This window comes from Lichenostomus cassidix, chromosome 7 (genome assembly GCF_008360975.1).
Source record: "Lichenostomus cassidix isolate B80296 chromosome 7, HeHo_3.0, whole genome shotgun sequence".
NCBI classification, from domain to species: Eukaryota; Metazoa; Chordata; class Aves; order Passeriformes; family Meliphagidae; genus Lichenostomus; species Lichenostomus cassidix.
This window is the reverse complement of record NC_139488.1, coordinates 29,163,052-29,189,968: the sequence shown is the minus strand read 5'-3', so window position 1 is coordinate 29,189,968 and position 26,917 is coordinate 29,163,052. Positions and strand designations below refer to the sequence as shown.

The 26,917-nt window shown below is 48.4% G+C and overlaps 1 protein-coding gene across 2 annotated transcripts; it reads left to right on the top strand.

Annotated features, from left to right (window-relative positions):
* Positions 1–26,243, top strand: STEAP3 (STEAP3 metalloreductase). Of its 2 annotated transcripts, none has more exons than XM_085067040.1 (5): positions 1–309; positions 14,426–14,909; positions 15,361–15,888; positions 17,432–17,596; positions 22,871–26,243. In XM_085067040.1, exons 2-5 carry the CDS (start codon positions 14,427–14,429, stop codon positions 23,159–23,161), a joined length of 1,467 nt encoding a protein of 488 aa, XP_084923166.1. In that variant the 5' UTR covers positions 1–309; position 14,426; the 3' UTR covers positions 23,162–26,243. The 2 variants fall into 2 exon arrangements, with proteins under 2 accessions (XP_084923166.1, XP_084923165.1); XM_085067039.1 differs by lacking the exon at positions 1–309 and adding an exon at positions 3,222–3,305.
* The last annotated feature ends 674 nt before the right edge of the window (positions 26,244–26,917 follow it).

The following is a 26,917-nucleotide window of genomic DNA, read 5'->3' as shown; positions in this document are numbered from 1 at the left end:
CTCCTGGCCCCTGCTCACTGGCAATAATTAACCACATGTTATCTCCACACTCCACCTCCACTGTACATGTACGTTGTACATTTTCCAGCCTCTCAGCTCCTTTCTGAGCTTGGCATTTTCAGCACTGCCAGGCCATGTGCCAGTCCAGAGCAGACAGAACCCTGTTGTGCTGATAACCCAATTTCCCAACCCAAACGGTACCACCAGGCCCCGAGAAAGCAGATTCCAGGCCAAACCACAGCTTTGGAAAGGCCAGAGGAGGAGCTCCATTTACTGACTGCCCTGCCAAATAGGTTTGGTTTTCCAGTGGTAAGTTTGCCATTGACTACCCCTGGATTTCAGGGGCAATCTGAGCCATTCCCTTGCTGTGACACTGCGAGTGGCAGGGTGAGGCACTGTCCCCAAACTCTGCTTTTGTCACAGCAGCCACTCAGGTGCAGCCACTGCTGCCCAGCACTTCTGCATGCCCAGTGGCCTCAGGGTGCACAGAGCCCTTGGGCTGGCACACGATGCACCCAAGGGAGCTGGCAAAGGGGAAGGGGCAAGAGGAGGCTGAGGGAACACTGCCTTTGTGTCTGGGTACAGCAAAGCCTGGGTGTGCCTTGGGTCACCCCTTGTATTGACTGGGTGCTGAGCTGGCCTGGTGAACCCCTCCACGCTGTCACCTCAGATGGCTCCAGCATCCCCAAGACACGGTGTGGGAGGTGGGGACCTGCCTTGACTCCCTGGAGAGGCAGCCAGGAGCTGTCGAGGCTCATCTGAGGTTCATCTGCTCACCAGTGCCACGTTGTGCCAGCACACAGGCACTGGGGGAGCCTGGCAGCCCCAGCCCTGAGCAGATCCAGAGCAACTCCCTGTCCCCATGGAGGGGATGGACAGGGAGGAGGGGATACAGGTGGCATCACTGCTGAGGGGACAGCAGGACACAGCCAGCTGGGCACAGGGACACAGATGGTGCTGCCAGAGAGCTGCAGCTCTAACCAGCGAGTGATGGCCAGGGAAAGAGGGAGAAGAACAGTCCAGATGACACAGGGGAAAGCCTTTGCTCAGGAGCAGCAAGGGAAAAGAGGGAAAAAACTAATACAGATAAACACACAGAAACATTGGCCCAGTTCAGCACGATCCTGGCACATTGTATCTCTCTGGGTAAAGCAGAAATTAAGGCAACTTGCAAGCCCACATCAGGTCCCTCATCAGAAAGACAGTTCCTAAGGGAATTTTTTTAGCAACCTATAAAGCCAGTCAGGGTCTGGGAGCTGGGGAGGCCTTAGTTGCCTACTGAGATGGCTGCAGGGAATATAGAGCTGCAGAACTCAAACTATCCAGCAAACAAGAGGCCTGGACAGGGCTAAACAAATGTTTGAGAAGAGGGAGACAGGTATAAAATGGGTGTTCATTTTGAGGCATTTCTCTGCGACATAAAGGTGGAAAAACAGAGGGTGTTTTGGTGAAAAGCTTGCTAAGTTACAAAAAAGGAAGTGCAATCTAAAAAATGGAGAAGTAGATTTCAGTGCTTCGGGAACTCCAGAAGCACTGGAGTTGGTCATTACCCACAGAAGGTATTACAAACCCATGGCAGCAGCCTTGCCCCGTCAGGGAAAGGTACAGGGGAGACCCCCATGTGCAGAGACCTGAGAGATCAAAGAGGAATCTGTAAGATGAATTGCGATGACCAAGGCAAACAATGCAATGACTATGGGTTCTGTAAATAAATTTAAATGAAAAATTTGTCCTTTACATAATGTAGGAGATAGGTAACAAGATACAGCAGGTGCAGGATTGTTCAACGTTTTCTTTCCTTCAGTCTCCACAAAGAGGTGATGGTGGCAGATAAATTATCATCATGATAGGCATGAGGAGGCAGGGGTCACAATAGGTAAGAAGGGGCTAAAAGAGTAATCTGGTTCTCTCAACTGCATTCAGTCACAGATGGCCTTTGCAGAGCTGTGATGAAGTCCAGCTATCCCAATGATCCTCCTTCTCCTAACCATGCCAATTGTCCAATATCCAGGGAACTCAGAGCATCTCAGAGTTTGCAGCTTGAACATCCCAAGCCTCTGGAGCTCTCTCTTATCCAGGGTCCAGCCACTGGGAGCCACCAATGGGAGCGTTTTCCAGCAATTCCACATCTTTCCTGAAGCCTCCCCCATCAGCAGGTTTCTGTATCTCCCACCCCATGGATCTGAGAGGTGGCAAGTACTCCTGAAAGCTGGGACAGCCCTAGCTGATATCTGGCCACGTTTGCAGGCAGCACAGAGACAGGAGAGGGGGGACATCAGCATAGGACAGTAGTGAGAACGGGCTGAGATAGTTAAAATCACAGCCTGCACAGCAGAAGAAAGAAGTGGGGCTTAGTTTCATCCCAGGAAGACGTCCCATGTGCAAGGAGGACACAGAGGGGATGGCAGTCGGCAAAGATTAGGAAAACCCTCCAGACCGCAGGGGCGGTGAAGAACTTAAGGCTGGGTTCAGAGGGGCTGCACATCCCTCTACCTAAGCTTCAAACACACACTGTTGAGACATTCCCCCAGCTACGCCACATTTTGGGGATGGATGAGACAATCCCTTAGGTCCCTTCCCTCCGTGCTCCTCTCCTCTACTGAGTGAGCAAACCAAAGCTCCAGAGGGATTTGTTTTCAAGTCCCTGTGTGTTCGCTCCGGTGCTTTTGCCTGGATACAGCCCCTTTGGTGCCAGCTCCCGGCGGCTTTGGGAGCGTTCTGCCGCCCGTCTATCGGAGCGGGGCCGTGTGGCTGCGTTGGGGTGTTTGCAGCAGGACAACTCTTTCCCAGCTTGGGGGAAAAAGCCATTATCTGCTCCACGCCTCGTGGCACAGCTTTTCGGAACAAGTGCATGGCCCCTGATAGCAGGGGCAGAGGCGCAACAAGCCGCACCCGCCCATTAAAATGAGACACCGGCTGGCTATGAAATGCGTTTATAAACAGAGAATTAAGGTCTGCCTTCGACTCCTGTCTGTAATGGACACGGCAACCCGGCTGCCCTGGCAGCGATGCTCCCTGCCCGTGTGTGTTTAACCTGGGCACGGCAGTGACGGCCGGGCAGCACTGCGGGGACAGGGCTGGGGGGCTCACCGGCCCCGAGCCCTCTCCGTGAGCCGGGCAGTGCCGGGCTGGGCGCTCAGCCGGGCTGTGCCGAGCCGTGCCGGGCCAGGCTGTGCCGAGCCGAGCCGAGCCGTGCCAGCGGCCCCGGCGGGCACATGGGCAGGAGGGCGGAGCCCGCGGCCTGACATCACGGCTCCGTTCCCGCTCCCGGCCGGCGCCGCTCGCCCTGCCGCCGCCGCGCAGAGGTGAGCACCGCGGGGGGACGGGCACGGCGGGGACGGGCACTGCTGGCAGCGGCGAGGAGCCACGAACCCTGCGCCGGGCGTGCAGTGCGGGGCGGGGCGGGGGAGGCTCGGCTCGGCTCGGCTCGGCTCGGCTCGGCTCGGCTCGGCTCGGCTCGAACCGCCGGGGCTGCCCTGCCCGGGGAACGTCCCGGCTCCGCGGGGCTCTCTCGCCGCCGAGCGCTGTGTCCCGGGCCCGTTCCGCCGCACCCCTGGCCGGGATCCCCGCGGCGCGGCTGGGGAGCGGAGCTGCTCCCTGCTCCCTCCCGCGGCCCGCTCCGTCCCTGGGCTCGGGCAGGGGTCCGGTCCCCAGGGCGCTTTCGGCCGCAGCCGCCTCGGTGCGGGGCTGGGGTTGGTGTTGGGGTTGGGGCCGGGGCTGGGGCCGGGTCCCGGCCGGAGATTCCGGCGGGGACTGGGGTGTCGCGGTCCGGGCGGTCACCGAGGACAGGCTGGGGGATGCTCGTTCCCCGCAGGTCCAGCGGGCTGCGGTGCGGGGTGCCTGCGGGATGTGCTTTCCTTTCCGTGCTGCTGGACACTTCCGTGCGGGTGCGGGCAGCTCCCTGCACCGGGCACAAGCCCCCCGGATGGATGCGCGTTCGCTGTTCCGAGTGATGCGGTCCCCGTGAGCTCAGCGGGGATGGATGGGTGGATGGATGCGCGCTCAGGCTGTGCTCCTCAGGGAGCAGCACTTGGCGCTTCGGTTTCACTTTTCATTCTCAGCTCATTCTCAGCTCGCTAAATGCTTCGAGGAGATGAGTGGCTTCTCCCAGCCAGGGAGAAATCAGCACTGAGATATAAAAAAAACTTCGGGAAAATCTTGGCCAGGGCCCAGGGTCCCTCAGAGGCGAGCAGGGAGTGGCTCTGTGGTTTCTGAACTGATGCAGGAACTTGTAAAAGCTACAAAGGTTGGATGCTTTTGGGGGGGGCTTCAGCATTTGATCCGTGGAAGAGTAACAAGGGATGAAAACTGCGAAGGAATTGTAGAGGTGACTTTGTAGTAGGAGCATCCCACAGGGGATGGGAGCTGGGGTGGCACTGTCCCTGTCCTGTGGCCCTGGCCAGGGTGTGACATCTGCCCGTGATGGCCCCATTGCTGAACACCGGGGAGTTTGGGGGAGAGTTTGTGTTCGTGATGCCTGAGCTGAGTAGAGGGCAGAGGGGTGCAGAGGGGTACAGAGGACCCCAGATCATTTCCATCAGAGTAGTCTAAATAAAACTAACTCCTAGAAAATTGCCTCCTGTGGCAAGAAACCAAAACTGAGAGACAGCAGGAGAGGAAGGCTGTCGCCTACAGCATCAATACTCCTGTGGGCTGAGGAGATGCAGGACTAATAAGATTTAAATACTGCATCAAGCTTTCATTTTCTGTTCTTTTAAAATCACATTTGCTATGAAACAAATGTACAGTAATATAAGATGCCGCAGCCAGCGCACATATTTGATTTCCTCTGTGATTGTAAAGAAGAAAATGTTGATGACTCAACAAGTCTGTGTTTAACAAAACCACATCAAACCCCAGGAAAACATGCTCTTTGAAAGCATAATAATTTTTTTGTTGTTTACTTTGCTTTTTATTTTTGTTTTAGGGTTGTTTTGCTTTTTATTGTTAAGAACTATGCTTTGACTGTGACCTTGTAACATCACACCCATAAATAGAAGCAGGTTTAAATTCAGGGGAAACACATTTTTTCCGATGATGGAAGAAGTAGGCCAGCCATGCCAGCTCTCTTGAGAGGTGGGAAAAGCAGTGGCAGCTGTGATAAGAAATGTCACACACCAGGAATTAAAAGCAACCAATTTGTTATCCATAAGTTTACCATCAGTGATTAGAGTTAGCTTTTTGTCAACCTCATAATGGAAGAAAATGCTATTTTCAAATTTGAATTTACTGCTTCTTCATAGGGTAGTTTTCCCCGCAGACCTACAGTGGATTAAGCAGCTTCCCATCTTCATCTAAGTTTAAGTGAACTGTCACTTAACTGAAAGTAAAAATCTTCTGAAAGTATGTCAGTGATGTGGGAGCTTTCAACACATTTCCAAAAGCTTTTACACACTGTGGGGCCTAAACATTTTGAAAATTTTCCCAGGGTTGAAGGAACTGAGACAGAAATTCCTCCCATCCTTTTTCCAGGTTCTCAGATTTTCAGTGAGTCTCTCTAAAGCCTTGGTTATGGTTACATGTGTGTTTCCATTTAGTTTGTATGAATACACCACTGTAGTCTTCGGAAAAAATGCCCTAAGAGCTCCCCACAGGATGCAGGCTTCAAGAATCAGGGTCTGTAGACAATGTGTCCACCACTGGAGGAGGCTGATACCAACTACTGATCATGTGCAAGCACTAATAGATCACAGAATTACAGAATGGTTTGGGTTGGAAGGGACCTTAAAGATCATCTCATTTCAGCTATGGTCAGGGACACTTCCACTAGACCAGGTTGCTCTACGTCCCATCCAGCCTGGTCCTGAACACTGCCAAGGATGAGGTATCCACAACTTCTCTGGGCAACCTGTGCTGGTGTCTCACCACCCTCATAGTGAAGTTTCTTCCTTACTTCTAACCTAAACCTACCCTCCTTCAGTGTAAGGACATTCCTCATTGCCCTACCCCTAGAAACCCTTGTAAAAAGTCCCTCTCCAGCTCTCTTTAGGTACTGGAAATTGCACTAAGGTCTTCCTGGAGCCTTCCAGGAAGGGGAAGGCAGAGTGCTGTGGGCTCCCAGCATCTCAGGGAAGTGGATTGATTTCCAGTGAAGAGCATCTCTGTCCCACCCAGCTCCACCCATCCAGATCTCCAAAGATAACTGCCTGGTCAGCCAATTGTGTTTTCCTCTTTCTCAGGAGCTTCCCAGCAGCTGCTGGGAAAGGCAGAAGAGGCAGCACATAGCCCTAGATGAGCTTCGTTGCCTTTCCTGGGCAGAGCTCCCTGTTCTCACCACTGTGTTTATTCAGGGCTGGCTCAGAACTACCTCTGCACTGTGTGTCATGCCAGTGCTTCGTGGGGGAAAAAAGGGATCATCAGGAGCTGGGCTGGCCCTCTGCTATAGGCTGTGTCTTCCCTCCACCCCACACCACCTCCCCAGCCATGTTCTCCCCGTGTGGTCCTGTGCATCTCCTGAGTGACTGGGAAAGGCAAAATCAGAGAGGCTAGGGAGTGCTGATCTTGGAGACCCTTCTAACAGGCGCTGCAGCACAGAAACAGCCAACACAAATATTTCCATGTACAGGCAGTGCAATCCCCCCATGTCTTTCCTGGAAAGAAACAAAGAGGTTTTAAAGAGCTGGAGCCTGCCAGCTCCCTGTGGTGACTGCTGAAGTCAGGTCGCACCATCTCTGAAGTCCCGGAGATGGGTGGAAGCCCCAGCTCATTTTAGGCAGGAAAACCTCCTCCCATCATGCCTGGCTGCAGGGAATTACTAGATCTACCTGAGAAGCTTCCACCATCCAGGCCTTTGGTTGCTTTCCTGCTCTACTCATACTTGGGGAGGGGAAGGCTCAGAAATGGGTGAGTCACTGAGGTAGTCGGTAACTTGGGAAGAGCAGCAGAGAATGACGACCCCAAAAGGAAGCAAGAGAAGCCACATAAGACTTAAGTACAGCACCTGAAGTTGTTGTAAACCACCCCATTTTGTCACTTAAGAACTGTGAGATGCTAAGCCGAGAAAGTAATCTTCTCATATAGAATCACATCAGCCAGATAAACTCCTGTGGGCTGTGTCAGCATCAGCACTGCTCCAGCAAACTCTCTCTCTTGCTTCAGGTCTGTGCTTTCCACGGTCTTAGAATGAAATCTCAGGGTCTCCCAGACTTTCAGATTCCCATTTGATGATGCTTTATTACAGGGCGGGTCTTTCTCAGGCTTCTCATTACTCTATCAACACAGTGGGCACAGGCAGTAGGATGTTTTTGCAGAAGAGCAGAGGAAGCTCTTCAGACAAGGACTTTGCTGCAGAGAAGTGGTACTGCAAATGGAGGCAAATTTGGGGGAAAAAAGTTTGAGGGTATTTGTGGCAGAACCTCTTGGTAACTGTGCTTAAAAGTACGTTGTTTTGATGAAAACAGGCCAAAGGTTCATTTTCCAGTTGTTTATCATAGAAGGGTAATTTTTTTGCTCAGCATTAAAGTGGAGGGTTTAACCTTGGGTAGTGAAATTGTCCCTGCAAAGTGACCACAGGCTGGTGTAGTTCTATAGGAAAACTGTTGTCAAAATGTCTGAGCTTGTGTGGGAAAAAGGCTGTTTTGACCCTGTGGGAAATTCTGGTAGCCCTTTCTCCTCCACTTTACCCTGTTCTGAAAGATGTTTTTGAATTTTGGTCCTGGTGAAGAACATCTTGTGGTCAGGGACAGGAACATGCCTTAGGCTTCACTGCTGGCTTCCAAAAACAACATTTTCAATATTTTTCAGTGTATAAACCAGAGGGTGTGTGGAGTGTGGAGGGTCAGTGCCTGTCAGCCCGTGTTTTCATTAGCGTGTGATGGAGTAGGGAGGCACATACTGGATTTGTAGGTGACACTGAGCTAGGAGGGACTGCAAACATTTTAGAGAAGAGACTAAGAATTAAAGATTGTGACAAGCTGGAGAGCTGGTCTAAAAAAAACAGGGCACGTGTTCTGTCCTGTGTGGTAGGACTGACTGACCGCCTGGACACCAGGTGAGTGACCAGCCAGGCTGTGGCCATGGTGAGCCAGAGGACAGGGACACTGTGCCCCATGAGTCAACAGGATCACACAGTTGTGCAAAAGCAAACAGCCTTCTGGGATGAGGAAAGAGAAGTGGCACAGTGGGGAAGTGGTGTCTCTGCTCTAGCTGGTGCCTTTTAGGGGCTCAATTGGAAAATGCAGTTCTGGGCATCCTCCAAGAAAAATGAGAGCAAGGAAGAGAGGCTGAGTTGTTGGACACGGTAAATAACAGCTCTGATGAAAGAGTTGGGTTTCACTTGTGCAGGAAAAACTGAAGGGAGATGTGAAACCTGTTCTCCAAATACAGAATGTGTCTGCAAAGGAGAAGGCAAATTGTTTGCTGTGTCCTTTGGGGGTAAAAGAGGAAGGGATAATGTTAACTGGATTGAGAGATAAAGAGGAGAGAAAGCAGGGCTCTGCAGGAGCTTATGGAAATGGTTTTAGCAGATAAATACCTGATAAATGAGGTAATCAGATAAAGAACTGCCCTGGGGCAGGAGGAGGGATGGGGACCTGAGAATGTGAAGTGCATCACGGTGGAGAACAGTGACATGTGGCCATTCCTGGAGCCCCACAGCAGATCTGGGGTCACAGCGATCCTTGGAGCCCACAGCAGGTTTGTCCCCACTGCATCACAGGGAACAGACTCAGCAGCCAATGATGCCAGCTCGGGGCAGGACCACCTTCCCTGCCACAGGTCCCTGTGCCACCTGCCCATGGTGAGCAGCAAGGGCATGGGGTGAACAGCCCCCAGACCCTGTCCTGTGTGCCTGTGGGCAAAGGGGCCGAAGGACAGCAGCAGGGACAGCCCAGCTCCCAGCATTTCCTCATTCTCACATCCTGGCTGCTAGCCCAGCTAGGATTGCAGCATGGCTTTTCTGGAAGAGTGATTTACATCCTTTGCCAGTTCCTGGTTTGCGCCATTGGGGAGGTAACTCTGCTTTGGAAGGAGAAAGAGGAAAATGGGCAACAAGCTTGTTTTCCCTGACTCACTCTCTTGCCTGCAGAGCTGGGGAAGTCATTTCCAGTCAGCCTGGGCGGGACTGAAAGGTCTCCAGAAATGTGCACCAGAGCTGAGATTAAAGCAGCTTTGGATAAGCTCTTTTATTACTTAAATCTGTTCCAGTTCCAACAGGTTCAGGTTCATGGCACTTGCTGTGCTCCTGGGAGGGATGCTCTGTGTGTGGGAAAGAGACTTAAAATGTTTGATTTTCCCTGGAAATAAAATGGTTGTAGCCAAAAAAATTGAGTATTTCTGCTCACAGCAAGACTCGAATGGAGGCGTCAGGTGCTGCATGCTCCTCTCCAGCTGGGGCTTTTGGAGGGTTAACACAGCAAGTGATGCTCTGCAAACAGAGGCTGGAGGGCTTTGGCTTCGTGGTTCAAAGGTCCCTCCATGCAGACTGGAAGTCCCCTGGGGGCAGAGATCACCCCTGTCCCTGGAGTGTGTGTTTGTGGGACTGTGCTCTGTGGAGCTGGGTGCTAGCCATGGCTGGCAGTGCCCAAAGGGACCTTCCCAGTGCAGAAATGGTGATGTCCCTCTGCAGTGACCTGACCAAAGGCTCTGGTGCATCATTTGATTCCTCATGTGCCTTGCCGGTGTTGAAACCCATGTGCTGATTAAGGGATGTGGATAATTATCATGTGCTTTATCTCGAGTCACACCCAAGCAGAAGCTGAAGCATACAGCAGGCTCTTTGATGACCTGCACGGGTTGAATCCACAGCTTATAGAGACTCAGTTGTGGTTGGTTTAAACAAAAACTGACCTCGGGGGAAGACACAAAAGCAGCTGTTTTAGCCAAGGTGGTGCAGACTGAGTACGTGGGGCTGAGCTCAAAGATGAGTTTTTGTGCAAACAGGAGCTAATTTAGTTTCGCTGGACAGGATGCTAATTTGAGCTCCATATGAGATTGCTGCCATGTTCTTCAGCACAGTTTGATATGTTTCAAACACTGCCTTTTTCTGAGAGTTACTGTATAACTAAGTTGTCTTTTATCTGATAAATCTGAATGCTAGAGCATTGAAATGAACCTTGATTTTTTTTTTTTTTTGTCCAGAACTGCAGCAAAGCTCATGCCTTGCCACAACAGGTTCTGTCCTTCTTCAGGGTGCACAACTCAAACGCTGCTGGACTGTGAATTACAGGAACCAGCAAGGCTATCCTCCTGCACCAGAGAATGTGAAAGGGGCCCCAAAAGGTGGTCTCATTGTTAAAGACGTGGCCAAAGATATCTGGGTCACCCCAGACAAACTTGCTGGAGTCTCATCATTGTTAGTATCTTGGTCTCCCACATCTGTTGAAAGAGGATAACGAATGAAACCGTTCCCCAGTGGCTGTGGGGGATGATCTGCTTGGCAGATTGACTCTGCTGTGAGCCCAGGGACACCTGAGTGGGTTCCTGCAGCCCAGCTCCATCCAGAACAGCTGTCCTGCTGCAAAACCTGCTGCTGAGTGAGGCCTCTCAGTGTGGGCAGAGGGGCAGAAAAACCTTGTTTGCCTGGCACTGAGCCTAAGCTAACAGCCTCTGCCAAGCCTCAGGTGCAAAATATGTAGAATTATCCCTGTTTTTCTTCTGTGAGAACTCCTCCCTCCCTCTGCCTGGGCAACAGAGATTTGACTGCTTCATTTCATGCAGCTTCTGTTTGTCTGATCCCATTTTTTGGGCTAGAAATTGCCTTCTGGCCAGTTTTTGTAGGGTGCCCAGCAGAGGGGAGCTCCCAGTCTTGCTCACTGCCCATCACTGCTATTGCCCTGCAAATAATAGCAGTAATGGCAGTGCAGTCACTGAACTGCACATGGGAACAAGTATGCTACAGCTGGACACAGCAGTGATATAAAGGTGTCATTAGCAGCTTAGCTGAAGGGCATCTTGCATTGCATTCAATATTTTAGTCAGGGAGCTGCTGCCCAGTTAGGATTGGAGCTTGTTTATTCCCACTGGGCTGTGCTTTAAATCATCTTCCAGCTTCCCTGGTAAGCAACTGGTCTCCTTGAATCACACGTGCCATAACTCAGCAGGGGTGCAGTTTCCTTATTAAGGAAGATCAATAAATGAGGTTTATCTGAGTCTGGAGATGCTAAAGATGTGTCCAAGCACTGTGGTACTCACTCTTGACCTCCTCTGCCTCTGAGTGACTGTGCAGCATCCTGCCCATGTGCTTTGCACTGACTCTGGATGGGTTGACCTTGCTGTGGAGAATTAGCTTTGGGAGGGAGTTTTAGCAGATAACATGTCCATAGGTGCAGCAAAAGCAGCGTGGACATGGTAACTCAGGAGCAGTGGCAGGAGGCAGGGGGGTCTGCATGCTCCCCAGAGATAGAGAAGAGGAAAGAAGCTGTTGCCTAATCAGACAATCCATTGCCAGGCATCTGTTAGGCAGACACCACAGTGTTTGCTTCAGAGAAATGTGTTTATGGTGAAAGAGGGGTGTTCCCCTCCTTTCTTGGGAGGATTTCAGTGCATGGCAGTGATGGCAATGCCATGCATAGGGGCAGCAGCCAGTGGCAGGGACCATCTCTCCAAGGGCTTGCAGCAGGGATGGTCCTGCTCCAAAGCCCCACCAGTCAGAGCATGACTGAAATAATCACACCAAAATCCACAGAAAAGATTTTGAGTCTCCTTACTTTGTAACTATCCTGCTGACTTCAAAGGCTGTTTAATTCTGTCATCCCTTTTAATCAAAATAACTGGAGACAGCAAAGATGTTTATCTCCAAACACTGCCAACATCTCTCTACATGTTCAGTGGCAGCTGCAGGACAGAGGAAATACACTACAAGAAAAATTGCTTGCAGCAAAATTCACATCCCACTGGGACCACAGAGAGAACTTTAGAGGTGCCTTAGATTGATTATGAAATGAGTCTGTGGGTAACAATCACTTTGTCACCCTGAATGCTGATTTCTCCCCCTGTGGCTGAGAGCCAGAGATGCGTTTCTTTATTTTGGAGTAATATTTTGTGTGCACAGGTGGTGGAAAAGGGAAGTGGGGGTATGGGAGAGCACGCTAATTATGCTGAACAATAGCATTGGCCCTAGAACAAATAGTTCTGGACATGAATAAATTTAGGTGAAGCAAGAACGTTTCTAAAAAGTAAAGCAGTGAGTGTTTGATAAAGCATCTGATAATAGGAAAGAAAACCCCAGCACTTTTTCAGACAGAGCTCTGAGAGAGTCATCCCTCTCACTTTTTTTTTTTTTTTAAGTGGAATAAGCAGAACTGCAGTGTGTTGTTTGATCTCTGTATTTATACAGTGGACATGTGTGTTTAAAGGGGAGAAGTGAGCCTGTCTTTCTTTGGCACTTGTTTTCCCCTGATAGCACTTCTCCCATGAGGACACATTTTGGCCTCTGGGACAAGGGGATGCTTGGTGAGAGGCAAGGAGAGCAGATAGACCTCTGCCATAGAAACAGTATTGTCACTGAAACCATGATGGGTTTGTATCCAGGACAGAGAATTATTGTTTCAAAGTCCGTCTGCTGAAGGTGTTTTGCAGGCATTCAGTGAGGAGCAGGATTGAGGTCATGGTTGCTGTGTGAGAGAGATCTTCTCCCCCAGTAACTCCGCTGTGCTTGATATGTGTCTGCCAGGGACCACCAAGTTGGTATTTTCAGAGTAATGTGAAACTAAGTTGGTCATTTTTCTGAGTAGTTTTAACAAATCTACAGCTCATTAAAGTGTATATATGGTATGGGGAGTTTATGCCCAAAAGTAGCTCTTGCCATGAGTCTATAGTGACTTCTGGTCTCAGGAGCTTCAAATGAGGAGATCCTTTTGCAGATTCTTCACAAGAAAGATTGACTGTCCTAAATGGTTTAGAGTAGATATTAGGAAGAAATTCTGTAATATAAGGTGGTGAGGCATGGGAACAGGTTGCCCAGAGATCCTGTGGATGTTCCATCCCTGGAGGTGTTCAGGACCAGGTTGTTGGATGGGGCTTTTGCCAACTGGTCTAGTAGAAATGTCCCTGCTCGTGGCAAGGGGTTGGAAAGAGACGATCTTTAAGTCCCTTCCAACCTTAACCATTCTGATTCTGTGACCACCACCCACAAGTTCCATCTTCTCAATATTCACTCCCTTTCCCAGATCACTTATGAGCATGTTGAACAGTGTAAATCCTCAGGGAAATCCCTTGGCAACCTGTTCCCATTATGAAAATAATTTATTTCTTCTCACCCTTTGTTTCCCATTGGTAACTATTCATGCAGAAGTGCCCTTCCCCTTTGCACCACTACTGCACCAATCCCAGAAGAGCCTTGGGTGAAGGACATTTCCAAAAGCCTGTGAAAATCACACCTGTGCCAGGGAGCAGGTGACCCCATCCAAATGGTCACCTTCACTTTGAAAAAACTTGACCAGCTACAAGGCAAGGCTGCACTCCACCAAAGCCAAGTTGTCTCCATCCCCAGTACATCATGAGTCTGTTAACTGTGGTCTTTATCATAATCTCTAGCAGTGTGCCAATACAAAAGCCAGATGCCATGGTGTGTAAGTTCCCTGAGCCACCTTCTGAGCCCTCTAAAAATCCAACCTTCAGGAGTTTGCCATTCCTTTAGGGTAAATTTGCCATTCCTTAAGTCGTGAGGCAGATTTCAGCCTCCTACACAGCCCGAGAGCAGTCTGGCAGTTCCCTGCTCAAGTTTCTTCTGACCTCCAGGTTCAGCTGCTGTGCTGCCTGTGAATTTATTGATCTGTTTAAAACCTCTCCATGCCCTCAATATCTAATCTGTTACAGGGCAAAATTCATTAACGTTTGTAAAGCTCATCAAGATCTTTCATGAGCAAATCCCATCATATTTTAATATATTTTTTAAATGTCACGAGTAAGTTCTCATTACTCATTAAAGAGCTGAAGCAAACAGCGCTTGCCAGACCCAAATATTGGAACAGGCAAGGGCTGCAACTCTCTTCATTTACCACTTTTAGGACACTTTCATTTCAACTTTAACTCCCTGCTCTGGCAAATCAGAAGCAGCCCTCCAGCTTTTCCAGATGTTGGCTCAGGGATCTCCATGGACCCCTTTTTCAGGAGATACCTGGTAGCCCCGTGGGAATCTGAGAGTTTCAGGTCCTGATTGCTGCTAGCGCTGCCCTGGCTTTGCAGTGTGAGATGCCAGCATGAAGGACAGCAGAGGATGGATGAGTGCATCCAGCAGGTGTTGGATGACACAACCCTGGGATACCTCCCTAAAAGCCTTCCCCTTCCAATGTTTTGTGCCCATCCAATGGTGCCTGTACATTACTGCACACTTCCTGGTGGGTTTGGCAAATGGCTTTGGCTACTGGGACCAAACCCACATGTTCAAGTGGCCTAAGTGGCCTTTTACCCCGTGACCTCAGAAGTGGCCTGGGTCTCTGCGAGAGACTCACAGTGAATTTGCATTTCTCCTTGTTTTTCCTGCCAGGATGTCCAGAGGAGACATGGCCAAACCCCTGCTGGGCCATCGGAGCACGGAGGGTGACCCCAGCCCCACGCCGCCGGCCGGCCGCACCGTGGGGGTGCTGGGCAGCGGGGACTTCGCGCGGTCCTTGGCCATCCGCCTGGTGTGCTCCGGCTTCAAGGTGGTGGTCGGCAGCCGCAACCCGAAGCGGAAAGCCAACCTCTTCCCCGCTGCAGCAGAGGTCACCTTCCAGGCCGAGGCTGCAAAGAAGGCGGATGTCATCTTCGTGGCAGTTTTCAGGGAACATTACTCCACCCTCTGTGAACTGGCTGACGTGCTGGCGGGCAAGATCCTGGTGGATGTTAGTAACAACACCGAGATCAACCATCACAAAGAATCCAACGCAGAGTACTTGGCCTCCCTGTTCCCAGCCTGCACCGTGGTAAAGGGGTTTAATGTGGTTTCTGCGTGGACGCTGCAGTCGGGTGCCAGGGATGGAAATAAGCAGGTATTGTTTTCTTCCAGCAAGGGCTAAATCCCAACTGTCTCAGCAGCTGAGGTCTGGCAGCATCAGCAAATGGCCTTAGGCTCCAGGAGAAGGAGTCTTGAGTGCTGGCCATGGCATCCAGATACCACCCCTTAGTTTCTGCATTTCCTTGCTCAGAAATTAAGTACCCTCACTCACTTCATGCTTTGTAGTTTTTGGAGCTAGGTGAAAAGTATTCAATTGTCTGTTTATCTGAACAGAGCCAGTAAAACAAATTGGCAGTGCACACATGGAAGGAAACCTGTCCAGGAGAGAGGCCTTTGGCAGATGTGATAAATCCCTGTCAAAAAGCCTGCCAGGAATCCTGATGCTCAGTGGAATAACGTAGGCTCCCTGTGACACAAAATCCCTCCTGATGCACTCGAATCCAGAGGCCTGATTTCTTTCCCCTATGTATTTCTGTTCATTGCAGGTTCTGATTTGCTCAAATAACCAAGAAGCCAAGCGTACTGTGGCAGAAATTGCTCAAATCATGGGATTCACCCCAGTGGACATGGGCTGCATGTCATCAGCCTGTGAGATCGAGAACATTCCCCTGCGCCTCCTGCCAGCCTGGAAAATCCCCACCTTTTTGGCTCTGGGGCTTTTTCTTTGCTTCTTCACCTACAACCTGATCCGGCAGGTGATCCACCCTTACATCAGGGAGCAGAAGAACAAGCTGTACAAGATCCCCATCGAGGTGGTCAACACCACGCTGCCGTGCGTGTCCTACGTCATGCTGTCTCTCGTCTACCTGCCCGGGGTGCTGGCAGCCTGCTCCCAGCTCTACTACGGCACCAAGTACAGGCGCTTCCCAGATTGGCTGGACCAGTGGCTCCAGCACAGAAAGCAGATTGGCCTCCTCAGCTTTTTCTGTGCAGCCCTGCACGCTGTGTACAGCCTCTGCCTGCCCATGCGCCGCTCCCACCGCTACCTGCTCATCGAGACGGCCGTCAAGCAGGTAACGGGGTGCTGCTCAGCTCAGCACCTGCAGGAACCTGCTGAAACACATACAGGTGTTGGGTGGCAGGCTTAATGGCTTGGCTTTTGATCTCATTTTCCAAAGCAGGTGTGGGACAGTGGGAATAAGTTGTTATCTCTAGAAGTACTTCCCGCTCAGGTCAGCTGCACAGCACGCAGCTGTCTGTGCTGAGGACCTGCTGTCTCAGTGGGTGCACAGCTCCCTCTGCATTTACAGCCAGGGTTAGGATCAAAACCCCCATGCCACTGCTCCCCAGAACCATAGACAAGCCTTTGAAACAAGCCTTGTCTGGCACTGGCGTGTCTGTGACTAGGTCAGAGGTAGGAAAAATACCAGGAGAGGAGAAATCAGTGGGGGAGGCAGTAGAGTTCCTTTCAGCTCCTGAAATCTTGGAAGATCCCTGTTTGTTCACACTGATGTTCACAGTTGTGCCTACTGGAGTAACCAAATCATAACCCAGGGAGGGTTGTGTGTCCTCATCACCATGTGCCTCCAGGAGTTTAGCAAAATGGTGGTGGAGAACTGTTTATATAAGAACAAGGAAATGGAAAAGGACTTTATTGCTTTATGGAGACTCTCAGCTGTGTTTATCCAGTGTAAGATTGCTGCCTTCAGGCAGTTCAACCAGCTCTGTAACTCGGCAGTACCATGAGATGATGGGATTTGCTCTTTCCTGCCCCTGGCTGCTCCACGCTGCTCCCTCCTGGGATGGCACAGGCTTTGTGCAGCTGAGAGGGGAATATGATCAAGGAATTACCCCACAACCACTCTGCTTCCTGCACTGGGGTATTTGCCCAAGTGATGCCAAATGTTTGTCCCAACAAAGAGGAGGGAAGGAGCCTTGGGGGCAGAGGGGAGCAGGATGGCTGGTTTTGGTAGCAGTGCCTGTTCAGAGCATCCATCAAACACCATTCCCAGCCTCTTAGCTCCAGCCTTAAGCAGGTTCTTCTTGATTGCCACAGTTGCACATTAATCTCAGGCAAGCATCCTGTGCTCATTTCCCCTCTACCTCCTGTTTTCTAGCAACATCTCTGTTTAGTAAATTAAACCCATTTAATGGGCTAAAGAGGACAGTTCTAAATGTTCCTCTTTGCCATGCAGTATAAAACCCATCTTCCCTTCCATTAGCATGAACAATTTGCCCCCTAAATGCACTTAAAACAAGGATTATTGGGAGACTACTGCATATTCAAGCATCTGTATTTGTTTTCATGGCTTTGAACTGAGTTCTCATTGTAATTATCTTTTCAAATGCGACTTTGGGGCTTGCTGCTGTGGTTACAGGCATGGGAGCTGAGAGCATTCAGCAGTTCTTCCCAGCAGGCTTCAAATCAGGTCTAGCTTTGGCCAAATGGCTGTGGATAAGAGAGCATTTCCACATCTCCCAAACAGGCAAATAGTGCCTATATGAGGTGTGAATAGGACCCAATGCTCAACCAGGAAACCTGCTTCCAAAACAGATAAAATTCAGTTCCTCTGTCCCTAAGCACTCCGTTTTAACAAACCTTCATTGTCATGCCAGGCTGTGGAGAAGAAGATGACAATCTGGGTAGAGGAGGAAGTCTGGAGGATGGAGATTTATATCTCTGTTGGAATAATTGCCCTGGGCTTGCTGTCGTTACTTGCCATCACTTCACTTCCATCCATCGCAAACTCTCTCAACTGGAGGGAATTCAGTTTCATTCAGGTAAAGTTGACATTTGCTGGTGCCAGAGAGTGATTCTGCAGTCAGACCCCTCGGCCAGGAGGTGAGACCTAGAGGCAGTGAGGGGCAGAGGGCTGGGGTGTGTCCTGGGGCTGTGCTGCTCTCACACAGGGCTTGTCCTGTCTGAGGAAGGTCCTTTTCTCAGGAGAAGGGAAAATGCAAGGTGTCGTGGGCACTCACAGGAGGATCAGCAGCAGCAGAGCTGCTGTGGAGGGCAGGCAGGGAACTCGCTGTGGAGACAACTGCCCATGGGACACAGATCTGTCCTTGCATTTCAGGGGAGTGAGCTGATGAGAAGGAAAGCACCTGGGAGGACACTGCAGGAGAAATACATGTTTGGCAGAACTTGCATGCATCCAAGTGTTCAATAGACAAGTCCAAAAAGCTTAGCGTGGTATATGAAGTGCCAGAGCCCAAGCAGAACTGGGTATGATGTCAATGAAAAGGCCATGTCTGATTCTAAAAACTGAATTAGGAGTGTAGTTTTTCCCCAGTGGTTTAGAAGCCTTCCTCCAGCTTGCAGTGATGGCCAAGTTCCCAAAGGCCAAATTCCCTGAGTGACCTGAGTCTACCCCATGGGACATTTGCAGACTCGATTCAGTGGCTGCAGCATTTTCAGGGATGCATTTGGAGCCAGGCTTAGGGCAAATTAATGGGGATAGCAGAGAATGAGCCTTCCAAGTATCCCCTGCACATTAGAGCTGATTTTGAGGCCAGATTCCACTCACTGTTAGACAGTCATATCCCACAGCCCTAAAAACCCTTGTTACTTGTACCTCCTACACCAGGGCTGCTTAGCATGCACCAGGCTTCATGTCCCACTGCAGTGACCCCATGGCACCCCACAGGCATGAGCCCCTGCAGGCCCTGTCCCCCCCAGAGCCTCCTTGTGCACCACACTGGCACACACCTAACCCTTCCAAAAGGAAGGGCAGGGTGCAGGGATGCAGAGGTGAATATCTATCATCCAGCCTCTGTTAAGCTCTGCTGAAGCTCTTCAGTGGTATATAAATAATTCAATATTCATTAGAGCAGGAGTTTGAAGCCTGCTGCCCTGCTTCTCCCACGAGTGCCCCGATCACCAGACTAGCAATCCAGTTTGTCTTCTTTCCCCTCTTGCTGTGGGCTAGCCAGTAATTATTTACACTGAGTAGAAGAGCTGCACCAGGAGAGCTTAACCCCAAGAGATCATCCCTCGAGGAGAAGGGAGACCTGGCTTTAAACCTCTCCTTAAGATTGGACAATGGGAGCATATTAATTCTCACCACCATGTCTCAGGGGAGGGCTGCAGCTGCTGGGACACTGGATAAATCAATCCTGACTAAGGCATCTCATACCAGGCATCCCGAATGAAGAGAAGTATCTCCTTGCAGCCTGGAAGGAGGCTTTGAAACCCCTTGCATTTCCCTTTGGCTCCCCAGGCAGCCTGGCAGCTGTCCTGGAGGGTGCTGGCGTTGTGTCATGTAGCACATACGCTGTCGTGGCAGGTAATGCGTGTAACACGGCTGTCGCATCTGCCCTTTGGGACTCCTTCCCGGGCCTTTCTAAGGGCTTGTCAGTGCTGGGACCAGACAAATACGTGATGGTCGGTTCCAAAATAGCTCTTGGCTGCCCCACATGGGAACTGGCTGGCTTAGTTCATGGAAAGATACTCACACCTATTTCTGTCCGCATGGAATAAAGCGTGACAGTGCGACACGAGCTCCCAGCTGATCACATGCAGGAGAGGAAAGGCTGGTATTGTGTCTTACTGTGGAAATATCATGTAAAAAGAGCAGGTTACAGATCTACTGGCATGTTATCTTCCATATTCTTTTTAATGAGGGATCTTTTAAATTATTGACTCTTCAATAAGGCAGCAATGCCTTTCTTGAGGAAATTAAAAGAGCAGGTACAGCTACTGCTTCCAGGCTCCAGAGGTTGCAGTCACATAGCTCAGTGTGAGCCTCCCTGAATTAATGCACAGTGGCACAGTGTAAATACAACGGGTGAAGCATGAGGCTGCTTTCTCAAATATTTGGGATTTCTAGCACTTCTGCAGCATAAGAGAGGTGAAATGCAGAGTGCAGACACCCCAGCCAGATGCCTTCCAGAAAATGCCACAATTTGTTCCCATCTCAGTTGAACTGCATGTTGTTTGAAAGATGCTGTACCAAAAGCCACATGTGAGACAAATCCAGGAGCCACTTTAGTCCCTTCCTTACCCAGAGCTTCCTAAATTTGACATTTTCCAGCAGCCAGTGTGTACACCTGTAATAGTGCCATGTACTGCCACAGTCTTAAAATACACGTGTAGCCTGATGAGTCAAAAATCCCATTTGTACTGTTGCAAAAGTTATAGGAAGAAAAAGTTAATTTTCTTAGTATCTCCTGCACATACACAGAGTTCAGTTAAATATAGTTAACTTGGATACACAGTTCTCCTGTGTGTCCAGTTTTAACAGAAAATATACAAGATCAAAACACTGGCAAACAGGAATGATTTGCATGTAATTCAACTTATGTGAGACATTTTCAATGTTCCCCAGTGATTTACAAATCAACTCTAATTGCCTGAGAAGTAAAAATGTGTATGATTGCCTTTACTTTCCCATCTTGAGAAGTCTTCCCAGAATTGTAAGGTTGAATTGACCTGGTTTCTTTCATAGTTCATGTAGCATAAGATGTAAAGAATCTGTAATGAGACCTTTCCTAACCCTCCTGTCAGCACAGGGCAAGGGGCCAGAGCTGCTTCCATTGAGCTAATAATTTCATAGCACTGATGGCTGCACAAGTCAGAAACATATCTGGGTCAGGAAGGGGCTCTTTGCTTTCAGTGCTGCCCAGGCATTTCTAAATGTGACTGGATTACCTTTGCTGATGCATTACAGGGAGCCTGCAGGCACCAAGGAAATGGGGGATGTAGAAGAGTTAATGCTGAACAGAAAACATATGCAAAGCCTGCATCAGGAAGATACCATCTACATAGCATCTTTCAGAGGGCTTTAACACCCTTCAGGGGTGCTAGCCCCACACTCCTGGTGTTGTGACAGTACAAAAGAAACCTCTGCCACTGTTTTAAACAAAACCCAGAAAGATTTCATTGCCAGAAACTGCATAGAGAGGATCAATGAGAGCAAAAGAGTGGTATCAGGGCTAAGCACATTGGCAAATGGGCCCCCTGGGGTGCTCAGCAGGCTCTGCATTGTACTACACTGAGTGTATATTGAGCTGTATACACTGAGCCAAGCTGCAATCAGCGTGACTTTTGAGTTTTGTGCACTTACAGACCTGCCTGTATCCAGCTGTCAGCTTGTCTGGTGTGTGCAGCCATGGGTCCTTCAGCCAGCATCAGCACTGGGACCCCCAGGCAGCCCCTGCTCTCCCCAGTCAGCTCCTGGTTTGTGTTTTAAGTGGATCAGCCCCTTGCTGCTGTCAGAGGAGCTGCCAGCCCTTTCTCCAGCCACCAGCAGCTTAGCCATGTGTTTGTTGCCAATTAGCCTTTTTGTTTCATCCCCACCTCACCATCCACACACAATGGTGGGTCACAGACTACCTGTGATGGTTTTTCACTTTTTGTCCTACTAATTTCCACTCCTGCTCTCCCTCTGTACCAGCAGCATTTAAAGAGAAACTGTAGAGGAGCAAAGTAATAATCTCCAGCTCTGACATCTCTGCCATGCACAGAGCCTGCTAGGGCTGCCTGCAAATCCACCCCCTGCCTAGGGCAGAAAGCATCTTGGATTCACTCTGTCCCTTTTTCCCTCCCGTGCTTTGTCAGATGAGTCCTAAACTGGTACTTCCAACCTTTTGCCATCCAGGGGTTTTTTTGCCTGTTGGAAAGAAACTCAACCTATAAATGATGGATGATGTGTGAGTCAGGTCCTGCTGTTAGGTTTAACTGTGGCCATGGCATATTTCAGCAAACTCCTCCCTAATTTTCCAAGTGCAACTAGTCTTGACCCTGTTGGGTTTGCTGCTTGTTACCACTTTGGTTTAGGACATGGCCATGACCTCTGGTAAGAAGGACATCTCTCCCTGAAAGAAAGGATAAGTGTGGAGTTGCACACAGGATTGAGGTTCAGTTCCCACCTCTGTTCCCAGCTCCTGGCATGACCTTGAGTAATGCTCAGCTGTAACAGAGAATAGTTCTCTACCTTGGCAGGACTCAGCAACACCCACATGACTGCCTGATAGACACTGTAAAAATGAAGTACCTAGATCTGGTAACACATTTTAGAGCTCTCCTTCCCTCCCTTGCCCAGTCCCCTCAGATGCTTAAAAAATTTGCTCTGAAGCTTAGAGAAGTCTTAGTCTGTTTTTTTGGTAACAATGTGGTTCATTTTTAAAGTTGTCTGGATTTTTATATTGTTTCTCAGCTATCAAAAATAGAAGGGGTAGCTTTGAATAGAGTGGTTTTTTAGCTGAAGCTCTTTTATAAAAAGATGATGAGTCCTTCTTCCATCTTGCCTGGTCCCTTATTTACCTGCCATGTCCTCTTTCCTAGACATATTTTCAGGAAGACTGTGTTTCTTGCTGATCTCAGCACCAAGACAGATATTTTGGCTTGTAAAAGCTTTCTTCCCTAAGTTAGGGACATCAGCAGCAAAATTTTTCCTGTCTAGGCATCTTGAAATTCGGTTGTTATGGCAGACTTAGGCCAAGCATTCAAAGTAGGGCAGCAGAGCAAGATGCTACACCTGTGGTTTTCTTTGCAAATATAGCAGCAAAGACCTGTAGAAAGGAAAATAGAGCAAGTGCCCAGTGCTGCTGAGTGCCAACAGGCTGTGGGAGCTGGCAAGCTCAGGAGCCACCACCTCTGATGCTGGCAGGAAGCCACCAATGAGGGAAACATTTTCAAACCTATCTTTGAGAGCAACCCTCAGAAGGAGCTGAAAATCTCATTTTCCTGTAGAGGACGCCACTCACCTGAAGATGTTTTTTCTGTGTGTGGAGCTGTGGCTTCACCCACTTCCAAAGGTGCCAGCTGTGGTCCAAATCCACAAAATTGATGCTTCTTCCTGCTGGTCAGCAGCCCCCCTCTCTACTGAGCTGGCAGCACCTTCTGGAAAATCCTGCCGAGCTTCTAAAGTCACACTCAACCTCTGATTAGACAAAGAAAAACGCAGTCTGGCACTCTACCCAGGAAAGGTTTCCAGGAAATGCAAGAATTCCTTTCCCTGTGTCATGTACACTTAGAAGATAATGTAAAAAATACAGGAAAACAGCCAAGCACAAGGTACTCTGTTAACTGGTGTGTGTTTCTTTTCCTTGTAGTCCTCCCTTGGATTTATTGCCTTGGTGATCAGCACTCTGCACACGCTCACCTACGGCTGGTCGCGAGCCTTCGACGAGAATCAGTACAAATTCTACCTGCCCCCCACCTACACCCTCACCCTGCTCGTCCCATGCACTGTGATCATAGCAAAAGTCATCTTCAGTCTGCCCTGCATCCAGCACAGACTTCTGCGAATCAGGAGGGGCTGGGAGAAGGGGAGATACGTCAAGTTTGTTCTGCCCAGCGCAACTGGGGAGTTTTCAAGCGGGGAGACCTCCAGCAATGTCTAACAGTCCCAGCTGTGACAGAGGATTTCGAAGCACTATCAACATTTCTATAAAGGTGTTCCTTTTTCTTAAATATGTGTATGTTTTGGTATAATGGTATTGTGGAGAAAAAATAAAATTTGGTGACTTTAGAAAATGGATGACCATCAAACTAGGTTAGACAGTAGTAGTTAAATTATATTGCTGATTTGCTAGGACAATTATTGCCTTAAAAATGACTGTGAAAGCCGAGCTAGCAGCACTAATATACATGGGAAACTGATGGACTCTGTTAGTCAGATCAGTCACTTGAGGTGCTGGCTGGCAGCTCCCCAAACCAGTACTTCTCGGTTGCTTTCCTAGCTGCTCTCATAAATTTCAATGCCTTTTTTTAATATGAAGTTGCACAGATTTTCCGGGGTTTATGACAGTAAAGATACCCTGCCTCCTGAGTGTATGGATCAATCAAGGCAGTGAGGTTTAGAAAGATCAATTGCTTCTGGTTTTGTTCTCCTCAATGAACTCTGTGGACAAGTCAGAACAGCAATATCCATGTTATTGTGACAGCAGATTTTACTAAAATCATCAAATCTGACAGCAAGCCCAGTACCCCTGTTCTCTGAAATACAGACAGCACTTCTGGTCCTGGAAGCTGTGCCTGGTGCATGTTTATAAGCTGAAGAAATAAAGCACCTTTTGCAGCGGTATAAAAGCATTTGAGAGAGAGACGTCCCCAACACCAGACATCTGGTCTGCACTGCTGGCTCTGAGATGACAGCTACTGCTGCATGTTCTCTGTCATACTGAGCCAAAGTTTCAAGCAGTATTTGATTGAAATAGAGCGAGGATAATTACTGGAAAGGCCTGCTGCTTCACAAAATTACATGGAGAAAACCAAGGCCTTCCAGCTGGCCTTACATCAAATAATATGGTGAAGCTTTTAGAAATCTCTGTCACCTGAACATTCCCATTTAAGCAAACAAAACAGCAGCTCTAAACCCACTGGTTTCACTAGCAATAAGAAGATATTTGAACAGTCTTGCAAAGGGATCGGCAAGTCTTGACCACAACATGAAAACACAGCAGTTGTACATTTTGGGCACAGTCCTTCATTGCCTTGCACCTTAAAAAGTCACTTGCTAGATCACAAAACAGGTATGAAGTGCTCTTCTGACTTCACACCCACTGTGGACAAGGCACAGGGCGAAGAAGATTTCTGTCCTTATTTCATGTTTCACCTGTCGCTTTCTATCAAGTTCTTACTCTTTATCAGAATAATTTTTTAGGTTTTGAACATCCAAATGGACAGCCATTCACTAAAGCTCATTTAAAAGCAAGCAATCGGGATGACACAAGAAGACTACCTCAGTAAGGTCAGGTACAAGGACGTGCCTGGAATAGCCTCATTTTCCTACAGTTAAGGAAAAGACACTCAATGTTCAGTATTGCTTTGAGAAACAACATCTGTCAGCACCAAATGAGGTACAGCTTGTGGAACAAGGATGTATTTGTTACTGGATCAGTTAATATAAGGGGCAGGGGGAATTATCAACTTGGGGCACATAAGCCCTTCTACAAGCCAGCATTGCACCTGTAACCTGGAAGAGTTCTACATAGACAATCATATGAATTCCCTGTTTAGCCTCAGCAAACTACAGTGAGTAATATTCTCCAGATATTGCTCATATAGCCAGTGATGATATTGAGGGATTTTAATCTTGCCTAAGATTTAAAGTTTCCAAATGCTGCTTCTTTTTGCTGTACAAGAAGAAACTGGCTTGAGGGAAAATCCTAGATTTCACAATCAGGTGATTTTTTAATGTTGTTTTGATGGGATTTGGGCAATAGGGGGAAGGTATCATTCTTTCCCACTGTCCCCCTCAGCAAGCTGAGTTTATTATTCTCCATCCACCTCCAGAACTTAGCCCAGATTGGCACCTGACCAAATCATTCTCCAAGCAGACTGATGACCCAAGGCTATTTATTTCTGGTTAGGTGATAGGTTAAGTTTCCACACAAATTTGAGACAGTTTCACCTGAATATAATTCCACCCACTCCAGTTTAACTCAGTTGAGGGAAAACTGGATTCAGCAAGCCTGGTTTTTCAGTCATCTTTTCCATTTCATCATCAGGCAAAGACAACATAAAAGCATGAATTTACACATTTTATGGTTACAATGGTGTATTTCAATGCCTTTTTTTGCCATCTAAGTTTCTTATCACATCTGTAGGTCAGGCAAGACTACTGCCTGGCGGCCAAAAAAGATTAGGAGAAAGGGAAGGAACATTACACAGGCTTGCAGGCTTTCTCTTCAAGGGGAAAGGTGTGGTTTTATTCTGAGTTGCTGCAAGGTTAAAGATTCACCTTTCTGCCCAGCAGGTTTGCAGCCTTGCTTTGTTTACATGATTTTAATGCCTACAAAGCCTTTACCATGGCAAAGGGACAGTTTCCATGAGCAGAAGGGGAGTCAGTGAGTCAGCGTGGTGCTTTTCAGATGGACCCAAGCCCAAAGGACAGACAAGCCAGCTTAAAATGCCCACAGCTACTGCAGCTCTACAGCAACTGAAAAAGAGCTGGTCAAGTGTCTCCAGGTAATGCCTGCCAACAGACTGGCCAGCCAGCCACCATCCCTTTTCAAGACCAAAACCAATTCCTATAAATGTAGAGCAGCATTTCACATGATGCCCTCTGTAAGCAACTGGTCCTTAAAACATGACACAACAGTTTGAGTAATTTCTTCTGATTCTGGAACGCTGAAAATGAGACTAAGGAATTTTTCAATTATCTTTTCCCTAAGCATTTTTTCATGTGCATAGGACATTCAGTAAGATTGGCTTAAAACTTACAATTTAACTGGTTTTGTACTTGAAGTTTTTCTCTTTCTCTGTATATATGTACACACACACACATACACATATATATATATGTCTTATTGCAGAATATATAGCTGGAATGTAAAATCTTTGTATTTTTATTTTCTGTACTGCCTACTGTGTGCCTCTGGGATATGTAAGAACCAAATGAAAAGCTGTAAGAGTAAGGCCAGTTTTAACCACTGGCCTCTGTAGTTATAAAGATATTCTGAACAGGTCTACATAATTATATCAGAACTCGTGTGAGTCTTTTTTTCCCGCCTCTCCCTAAACAAAACCATTACTTTAATGGCAGTAGTAGAGTAGTGTGATTATCTAGAATTTAACCACTAAGAAATAAAACCCAGTACAGCCAGCAGCTTGTAGAATCTCATTATCAAGGTAATAAAATGATCATTGCTGTGACCCATGGTGCCAGGGCTCAATTACAGAGTTCTGTGTGTGTGAGAGGGCACAAGTGTGTACAGACATATATTTCATTACAGGGGTCTACAGATATTACACAGCACTTGTAGCACAGAATCAAACAAGCTTAATTCACTAAATAAAAAGTGCTGTTGATACAGAGTTCAAGGAAGAAGGAGTTCCAGATGGGGGACTGCAAGGAAAGATGGAGTTTTAATACTATAAATTTGTTCTATGCTTCTTAAGTCACTTTTTCATACAAGTGGCATGCCAGATCAACCAACTTCTGGATCTGCAGCATTGCATTTTAATGAGCTAATTTGTAAGTTGATTTTAATGAGTTCATTTAAATTCCTGAGCTGAAGATTAACCTCTGCAGGTACAGTTCTCTCACTCCTTCAGTTTTATAATACAAGGCTTTAAACAGTGCAATTGGTTTCTTGCTCCTCAGGGATTTACTCACCAAAGTGATATATCAAACTATAGTTAAATCTTTCGGG